We start from the raw sequence: 9,747 nt of genomic DNA on the forward strand, positions 1-9,747 counted from the left end.
CAGTTTGCCTAAAGAGTGAGACCTATGCCTTATGAAATCTCTATATATTTTATTTGTTTTTATGAGAGAATAATAATAATTAAAAAAACAGTTTTCATCATATAATACTTTAAAGATATTCAGAAAATTATCATATGCTTTATAAACATTATCTTCTTGCAAAATAGACTCCCAGTTATGTTTCACTAAGTCCTCTTTGAAAGATTTGAGTGATTCCTCTGTCTTGTTTTTTTAAGCTTTGGATTACTTTTATCCTTTTTTATATAAAAATTGTTGCTGACAACAAAGACTGGAAGATGATCACTAAAATGCTGAACTATTAATCCACTTAACGTATTGTTACCTAAGATACTAGTAAATATATTATCTATTAATGTGGCGCTGTTAAGTGTGATCCTGCAGGGTGTAGTGATCCATGTTTTAGAGATGGCTATGATACTGAATGGCTGTTTAAACCTGTTCAGAGTCTTTTATGTTGTTGAAATTTGCATATAAACTTTTGCTGTTGAATTGTAGAAAATGTATTATCTACTTGAACTGCCGTGTTGAATTGATCAGTTGTGTAGTAGCAGCAGTTATCAACAATGTCATAGAAATAGTCGTCATCTTGATCCAAATTGTCTTTCATGTCCTGATCCGTATAGCTCAAAGTTTTCAGTTCCAGTTTATCTGCACTAACAGTTGTAGGTGTTAGTGTTGTGTCCATAAGTGATGCAGAAACAGTTCCTGTAACTTGTGACATGGTGAAAGTTAGTTGTATGTGATATCACCTGTGCTCCAAATGTTCTTCAAAGAGTTCTCTCATATTTATCTAGCTCTGTAATGTCCCAAATGACCAACTTGTCAGTTTGGTCATTCGTTCAATTACCTTGATGAAGACCTTACAGTTCATGGTCCATGTGGAGTGGATCTTCTTCTGTTTCCTCAGGAAACAGGCCTTCCTCACAATGTCGGCGTTCTTCTTGATCAAGTTCTTATTAATGAACACGTCTGACACATAATAATCACAGGTTTGTCGTTGAGAGTCTGGCTTAACCCGCAGTCCGATGATGATCGCATCTTTCCTTTTGGTGTACTGTTCCAAGTCAGACACTCAGTCGGGTCGAATGGCTGCGGTTTCTCCAGAAAGGAAATCCAGCGCTTTCCTTATCTCCTCAAAATTCTCAAAGGCTGGATTCTTCTTTGGGCCCATGCTGACAACAGGAATGTAAACACTGCCATGTAACAGCCCAGAAGCTGCCAACCTCAAGTTGCCACTTTTGCACCTTTGGCACAACTTCCAGCTTAACAGGCTAATCCGTTTGACTGGCAACAGTGAATCCTACTGGCAACAGTGATTCCCAAATTTAATTCATACAGTATGTCACATCATTATAAAACAAACAGCAAAGTTATCATACATAAAATAGAACTTTAAGAAAATGTATGAAAAATATGACTCAGAGCAACAATATACACCGTTAACATTAATTTTATACAAATTCCCATAACACATTTCAAATACGTGCCTGAACTTAACAATTTACAGGATTTTGTTCAACAAAGGGCTTGTGCATTATCAAATCAGAGCAACAAGCCTGTCACTTGGGGCATTCCCAGGTGCTTCATTTGGGTCAGGGAATTCCTTTAACAGCAGTTCAGGGACCATGTTGTCCCTGCCACATCCTGATCAGATTCCAAGATGTCTCCATTGTCCAAGCAAATGTTATGCAGAAAGACACATAATGCTATTAATTGGGGTGCAAATGTAGGCTTGACTTCCAGGGCCTTAAAAAGTGCAGACCTCCACTGAGTTTTCATTATGACAAAGGCTCTTTCTTTAATTGAACGCCCCTTTGCATGGTGGTGGTTGAACTTCCGTTGCACTCTGCAATTCACCGGTTCCCTGTAGGGGGTGATAAGGCAGATTGGGTGAGGGTTGTTTCCAAACACATGTATCTTCCATCACCCAGAATTAAGTACCCACATGGAGGATACCATCTTGCTGCATAAAAAGAGCTCCTTTTCAGAATCCAAGTGTCATGTACAGACCCCAGAAAGCCCACAAAAATATAGAAGAATTTTCTAGAGGAGTCACAAATTGCCTGTATGGTTATTGAATAGATAGATTTGTGATTTAAATAGTTCAGCGTATGGAGTGGTGGGGGCTTAATCCGAATGTCGCAACCATTATTGCACAGACAGCTTTATTGAGGATGGGTGTCCCCGAAAGTTTACCAAATCCATGACCCACACTGTCCAGATTTGTCAGGCTTGGAAAGGATATTGCTCTGCTTAAATTGACCCAAATGCAACCTTGTGGACATTTCTATGGATGGTTGACCTGGGGATATTAAAAACACATGACACCACATGATAAGGCAGACCATGGGCAGGCCAGTAAACATATATCAGAACTTCTAGCCGAAAGCCCCAGCCATGTTCCTCTTCTCTCCTCTGTAGGTCATGCATGGCCTTCCTATTCAGTCTGAAGTCCTGGATGAGTTCCAACTCCAAGTCAAACCTCAAGCGCAGAATTGGCACATTCCTGTCCAACGTACAGTAGGTTAGTGGACGGCCACTCTGGAACAGAATAGGCAACAACAACAAGCTTTAAGACATATTCATAAACATAGGAAAAGAAAAAAAATGCTTTTACTTTTATTTTCTACATATGTATTGTGTGAACATATTTTTTCTTTTAAAAGTAGTCATAACTCTGTGGCAGCAAAAGTGTGAGTTAAATAATATTCCTTAAAAGCCATGGGGTGTGGGACCTACAGGAATTTTTTTCTAACTTTAGCAGTTAAGCTTCAGGATTAAGGTGGACTCCATTTGTTTGTTTCATTATTTGCTTACTTTCTCCTCGTGTCATTTGTTAATGACTCAGAGGCTATACCATCCGTGAAAAAATAACAATAATAATAAGGTTATTATTTTTTTTAAAGAAACAAGTAATATTATAATGTATTAGCCTTAAGGCTAACATTATTAGACCAACACAGCGTCATAACAAATGAGTTGGCATACTGTACACAGATTAATAAGCAGGGGAGCTGTCGATTTTCCACATTTCTTCTCTGGGTTGGCCAAACAGAGAAAGTTCATCAGCGCTAAAGCAATAGGTAAAATAAATGCTGGGGCTGGCATTTCCAAACATATAAACACTTAGAACATAAATACAGCGAAGGTTTTGACTCCTGCTGTGGTTACGCATTACATAAGTGAACACAACTCATAGTGTACAGGTAATGTATTACCGCCATGCACTGGGCTGGGGTGCAACTTTGCAACTAGCAGCGGCCCATCTCTTCATTGTGGGCAGAACTCATTCGATTGTTCTAAGAGCCAAGTGAGAGGAATGGAAGAGGGCCGTACACTTGCTCTTATGAGGTTTTTTGAAAGCTTGTGACTCGTGATTATGAAAGCTCATGACTGTGTTAACAACAGGTTGAGATTTTGATTGGTGCACCCATATTTTTGTTTTGGTTTTTATTTTATTTTATTTGTGTTTTGGAGTGAATATGTGTGATGAATGTATGTGAGCGCTTATGATGAATAACTGATCCATCTTGATGCGTTTTTATGATTTGAAAAGTTGGTACAGACTTTGATATTTTGATCATCCAGCATCTTGACATCTATCGTCTTTTGGTGTTGCTCCTCCTGTCCAAAATCATAGAAGACTTATTGGGTTTCTCATTGTCATGTGATGGGGCAAAACTAAAACAAAATAACTGTATGATCTGACTGAATTGTTTTTATAAAGTGCCCTGAGGTTATGTGAATTTGCAGTAAATAAATAAGCTGAATTGAATAAATTAAATTAACAAAGCAGAAGTTTTCAGCTGACACATGTTTAATTTTTTTAGGTAAAGCACATAAACCAAACTACATCAACAACAACTAAACAATGGTGGAAATGCTTTTTAAATAGAGGTGAAACCATTATAAACAAATACACATCTCCAAAATAACAAAGAAACAAGAATATTAATTTCAAATTATCAGCTAATGAAACAATACATTTACAAATCAAGACAAAAAAGAAATATCTTTAATCAATCCAATAAAATCAAGTACTCAAAACTTAACACAGAAAAACACCATACATACACCATACTTCGTGTTGTTTCCATCACTAAGCTGCCTGGTAAAAATTGACCAATGAAGACGCAGATTTCTTGAATCTGGAGTCATTGTCTGCACATATTCTGTGTATACTAAATAAATATACCTCTAAGGGTTGTTTAAATGTTAAACAAAAAAACAGTGCACAGCCCTTTCTAATGTCATATTCCCATTATATAAAGTGTAAATGGATCTGTATGCTGATTGCCTTTTGTAAAGGTTTATGTTAAAAGTTAACCATTCCTATATGGTGGGCTTCCATAGCTTAAGAAACCTCTGCTGGCGAACACATTTCTGTTGCCAGGCTGTGTGTAGCCCTCTTTGTTTGCAAAGAGTAACTGTTTCAAATGCAGCTAATAGAGGTTAATGCGCAAACTCATGGCCAACCAAGTGATCCAGACAGGCATGTTTTGCAATACTCTTTTTTTTTTTCTATTCAATCCAGTAGTATCAGTAAGAGAAACTGGGTGACAGGAATCTTCTATTGGATGTCATGTCATTCTGGGTGGAGCTGAACACAAAAGATCAAGTATTAAATGCTAATGGTTAAAGAAAAATGTTATTGTTCAAGATGTCTCTTCTTGACATGTGGGATCACTGTGATTATCATCCTTTTCTGCAAAGGTGGGAAAATATGTTAAATGATTTATATTACCCTGCCTCTCGCCCATTGACTGCTGGAGATAGGCACCAGCACCACTCGCGACCCCAATTGGGACAAGCGTGTTAGATAATGGATGGATGGATGGATTTATATTACACAGGCTCTTATATATTTATAGCCTGTGCACACTGTGGAAATCATCGAAATGGTCATTTGATTTATAGAATCAATATTTTTTAAAAGAAAGAAAATTTAAATGTTTTTTAAACATCTTATTTAGGCACTAGAATATTGGATCTGATGCTTTTGTCCCTCTAATGTTCTCAAAGCTAGTTAAGTTTAGTCAGAAGGAAAACTACCATATCTTATAAATATCAGTAATTAGAAGCAAAATGCAATGAATTAAAGTGTAATTTAAAGTATACTAAAATAGATTAGAAATACCTGAGAGTTGCATCATTTTATGATTATTTATCTCTATAACAATAAAAAATAATAAAAAAACATGACTAACAGGAGACCTGAACTGATAAGCAATGATTGCACCACTGGTTGTGCAACTCAATATTAGTGATAAAACTGTTGTATAGAAGAGGGGTGGGGGTAATTTATTCTCTTGATTTGATCCATTTGTTAACTTGCTAAATGGTTTCTTGTTCTGGAAATATGTTTAAAGCTGTTTGGTTGTGTTCTATGTCTACAGCTGTTCTCTTTAGACAGTCTCCTAGTTGCTGCAGTATAGTCTAAGTCAGTTGTAACCCTAGTTACAACTGTTGTACAGTTAAGTTGTGTCTTGTTCAGTCATTTTCACTTATTTCTAGTTTTTGCATTTATTAAGTACTCTTAATGGCAATGTTGTTTGATCAAAGTAATGCCGTAAGTTATCGTTCTCTATTTGAAATCAGTCTTATTTGATCAGATATTTAGAGTGCGTGGAAAGGTTGTATTTACTACTCTGCCTGAGGAAGAAAATAAAATCTGAGGAAGTGTTTGTCAGTTTTGATGGATGTGTTTGATACTGTAAAATATCTCACCGGACTCATTTGAAATATTTTTATGCGTGGGCACGTATATGTCAAATTTAAGAATTCCCTCACAATCTGGTTAGTTACCAAAACCGAAAAACAAGAAAATGAAACAGAACAATTCCCCCCTTTCTCTCCATATCTTTTCTTTACCTGTTAAGAATAAAAATTACTTTAACATACCTTTCTGTTAAAACTATGTCTTTATTACACAGAACATATTAAAAAGGGATTTGAAACCTTTAAATGTGACTTTACAAGGACACATTCTATATGAAAGAACAATGGAGGTAGTGCAGTAGATGTAACAAGGAAGGCCAGATCTGTACGGTTGCAACATGTTTATGTAAATCATATATCTAATATATGGGCAAAATGGATTTAAATGTGCAAAGTAGATGTGTGCTACAGGATTAGTAACCAAAGTCTGCGGTAGAAAAAGAAAAAGAAACCCGAGCGCAGAAGCACAAAAAAAGGTTTCTTAAATCCCACTGTCTCTACAACATTTATCATTATGTTTGCTAGGCCTATTTTTTTTCTCCTAGTGTGATGAAACTGCTTAGTTGCTAAATTATTTCTCATCCTGGAAATATTTTTTGTCAAAGCTGTTTGGTGTAATTTGTGTCTATAAAGCTTATGTCTAAAGACAAAAGCCCTGCTGTAATACCTTAATTTCAAATGTACCTATAAAGCACAGCTTGCAAATGTACCAACGTGCTGTGAGGTTTTCATAAAAACCATCAATGAATGAAGAACATTTGAATAAAACAACTAAAACCAGAAAAAAAATGGACAGGTAGTTGACAGAGTCAGACCTTAAATACAAAGAATATATATGAACTTTCAGAAGTGATCCAAAATTGGGGCAGACCTTATACACACTCAAAGATAGAGCTACCAGCATGTACATAAAATGATGGAAGGGTTATAATTAGTGTAAACAGTTCCTAAATTTATGTGCAGTTCAGGTCAAAAACAGTCCCACTAACATTTGTTGTCATGTTAACTTGATAAACAAAAGTAGAAAGCTTTATTAAAGAAAAAACAAATATATATATATATATATATATATATATATATATATATATATATATATATATATATATATATATATATATATATATATATATATATATATATATATATATATATATCTGGCAACTAATGCTGATTACAGTATATTTATGAACTCTAAGATAAGTGGTTGCATTTGTCTTCATACTAATTAATATTGATTAGGACACCATCTGGAGTAGAGGAAGATATAGCTACAATTAAGGACATTAATTTATGCTTTATTGTAGCATTTTTTATTGTGTTATGGTAAGCTGGTAAGATCAAAGTGTATTTATAAGGAGTATTTAAAATCAGGCTCTTTTAGCATCAGATACATATAGTACAATAAGATTTGATAACATATTTTTTTCTGTCTGTTAATATTAAATATCTCACCAACCTGTATGTCTAACATATTTGTGTGTGTATAAATTTCAGGAATTAAATCAGAACCTGGTAAGTATCCTACCCTCTTTTTTTTAAAACAGCAGAAAAACTGAAAGAAAAAGAAATATGACTGTGTTTACATTTATATATATTATTTGTTCTTTAAAATGTTTGTGTTCCATGCAGCAGAAGAATAAACTGTTTGAAACTGAAAGACCCATTTTGGAAATAATAATTATAACAATAGTGATAATAAAAGCTTCAATTCTAATCCTTTTTTTTATATATATATAATTTTGTGGATATTGTCAGCCTGTGCCAGGTCTTCAATCAACAGCAGGATCTTAGGAGGGCAAGAGGCCTCTCCGGGAAGTTGGCCCTGGCATGTTGCTTTTACCAGTAAAGGCAGGATCTTTTGTCAAGGCTCCCTGATTACAGACCAATGGGTGCTGACAGCTGCTAGATGCTATGAGTAGTAAGACACTATTTTTGCTTGTGATGATGAATATGATGTTGTGCAGCAACTAACAGAAGACAAAATTTCAGAATCCTTTTTTATTTCTTCATTATTTAGCAGAATTTAGCAGAAATAGAATTTAAAAATAAATCTTGTCAATACTTTTCCTTAGTCCTGAGCTGAATTTCTCTGAGATAGCAGCAGAAAGTTCAGCAAAGCAAAGGAGGATCTGATTAATGTGATACTCAAAATTAAAAATTATGTTTTTCTTTCTTCTCTAAGTTCTTACCTCAGTGGTGCAATATTGCACTTAGGTGCCAAAAACCATTCAAGATTTGGGGAAGTAACTCGGAGAGTTTACTCCATTGTTTGCCACCAAGACTACGGCGCTTTTTATTTAAATTGTGCTGAGAACGACATCTGTCTTCTAAAGATGTCAGCTCCTGTCAACTTGACAGACTACATCCAACCGGTCTGCTTGGCCTCAGAAGAAAGCACTTTCTATGATGGAACTGCCAGCTGGGTCACTAGTTTTGGTGAAGGCTGTAAGTCTGATTGTTTTTTGTTTTGTTATTCATGAAAGCTGCATTTACAATACAACTTTTAGAATCCTTTAAAAAGATCTAACCTTTACACTTTTTATACTTAGATGAAGATTATGATCCAGAATTGATCCAAGAGATTAATGCATCAGTATTTGGGAACAATAAATGCAGATGCTTCTATAAGAACTCGGACTTCTTACCTTTAATAACAGAGAATACGATATGTGCTGAAACAGAAAATGGATCAAAGGATGCAAACTATGTAAATACATTTTATTTTATCTTTGATTATATTTTTTGTATTTGTCCAAAATAAAAATAAAAGTTTAAATGTGTTTAACTGAATTTAGCCAGCTCTGAATTTGGGCAATACATTACAATATGCCCACACTTTGTTGACTATAATATAATACAATAATTTTCTGCATGCCCTTAAAAAAAAAAAAAAAAGAAGAAAAACAGGGGTGCTAATATCTACATTCTTCTAACACAACACTTTCACAGGGTGACAATGGGGCTCCTCTAGTGAACAAAAAAGGCTCCAACTGGGTCCAGAGTGGGATTTCGAGTTATTGGTATGATGATGACCGTGGTCAACCTACTATCTACACTCTTGTGTCAAAGTACCAGAAATGGATGAGTGACAGAGTCACTGGCATGGAACCAGGCTTTGTGACCTTCACCTCCCCAGGCAATGACACAAACTTGAACTTCACCTGTCCCACACCAGCACCTACCACTGAATTCCCCTATTCAACAGGCTACCCTTACTTTACCACTGAAAAAAGCATATTTAGCAGTGGTGAAGCTGTGGTTCCTACTGCCCATGTTTTCTCTTACGTTCCTTGTCTGCTTCTCCATCTCTTTGTTGGTGGCACCAATATTTAACTTAGAACTTTTAACTATGCTGCACTTAAGTTTGTAAACTTGGAAGCTTTGGCCTTTCTTCAACATCTCAGATGGTTAAAATTTGTTTTTTTGTGTGTTTTTTCTCTAAATAAGCTTAAGTTTCATGTTCAGTTCTTTTTTACTTACTTTACAGCTCACCACATCCTACAGTCAAATTGATTCAATGTTTTCTGTCTAAGGAAAACCAGATGATTGAATCGAATGCAATCCCTCACACTAAGCATGTTTGTAGCGACAGTGGAGAGGAAAAACTCCCTTTTAACAGGAAGAAACGTCCAGCAGAACCAGGCTCAGTGTGAGTGTCTATGAAAGTCACAGATAATTTCTCTCCAAACCAAATAAAAGGTGAAATAGGTTTAGTCACAAGTAATATAAAAACATCAAAAATGCTTGAAAAAGAAATGCATTCCAACCTTTTTATTTTATATCCTGTAGTGTCATGTGCAGGTTACGATATTTAACAAAATGGCAAGCATAATTTAACTCTTGTGTAAATAACATAAATCAATAAACAAACAAAAGCTAATCAGTAATGCATTTTAACTTTTGTTTTGTCCAAATAAAGGTGTACCAGTCATTCTGTATTCTTTCAATTTTTTTAGACAAACATCATTATTTTATGCTGGACAAGATGTTTGCTGATTAAACTGCAGC

At 35.2% G+C, this 9,747-nt stretch overlaps 1 protein-coding gene and 1 long non-coding RNA gene across 2 annotated transcripts; both read left to right on the plus strand.

The window, feature by feature from the left end:
- Nucleotides 1-4,680: 4,680 nt before the first annotated feature.
- LOC119772270 lies at nt 4,681-7,765 on the plus strand. The gene is made up of 3 exons (XR_005279239.1): nt 4,681-4,734; nt 7,234-7,251; nt 7,495-7,765. It is a non-coding gene; the product is annotated as an uncharacterized LOC119772270 (long non-coding RNA).
- Nucleotides 7,766-7,905: 140 nt separating this feature from the next.
- On the plus strand, nt 7,906-9,181 carry LOC119772268 (testisin-like). Its single transcript, XM_038268609.1, has 3 exons — nt 7,906-8,184; nt 8,289-8,446; nt 8,689-9,181. The coding sequence occupies exons 1-3, from the start codon at nt 8,073-8,075 to the stop codon at nt 9,070-9,072; spliced, it is 654 nt and encodes a 217-aa protein (XP_038124537.1). The 5' UTR covers nt 7,906-8,072; the 3' UTR covers nt 9,073-9,181.
- Nucleotides 9,182-9,747: the final 566 nt, after the last annotated feature.

Source organism: Cyprinodon tularosa, unplaced genomic scaffold (assembly GCF_016077235.1).
Source record: "Cyprinodon tularosa strain WSP-4 unplaced genomic scaffold, ASM1607723v1 ctg705, whole genome shotgun sequence".
Classification (NCBI taxonomy): domain Eukaryota; kingdom Metazoa; phylum Chordata; class Actinopteri; order Cyprinodontiformes; family Cyprinodontidae; genus Cyprinodon; species Cyprinodon tularosa.

Bases quoted from the DNA above. Each gene is read 5' to 3' on its own strand.
- LOC119772268 (XM_038268609.1), top strand. From the start codon at position 8,073: ATGTCAGCTCCTGTCAACTTGACAGACTACATCCAACCGGTCTGCTTG. The intron at 8,185-8,288 runs GTAAGTCTGATT...TTTTATACTTAG, and splicing joins CACTAGTTTTGGTGAAGGCT to ATGAAGATTATGATCCAGAA. The intron at 8,447-8,688 runs GTAAATACATTT...ACACTTTCACAG, and splicing joins GATCAAAGGATGCAAACTAT to GGTGACAATGGGGCTCCTCT.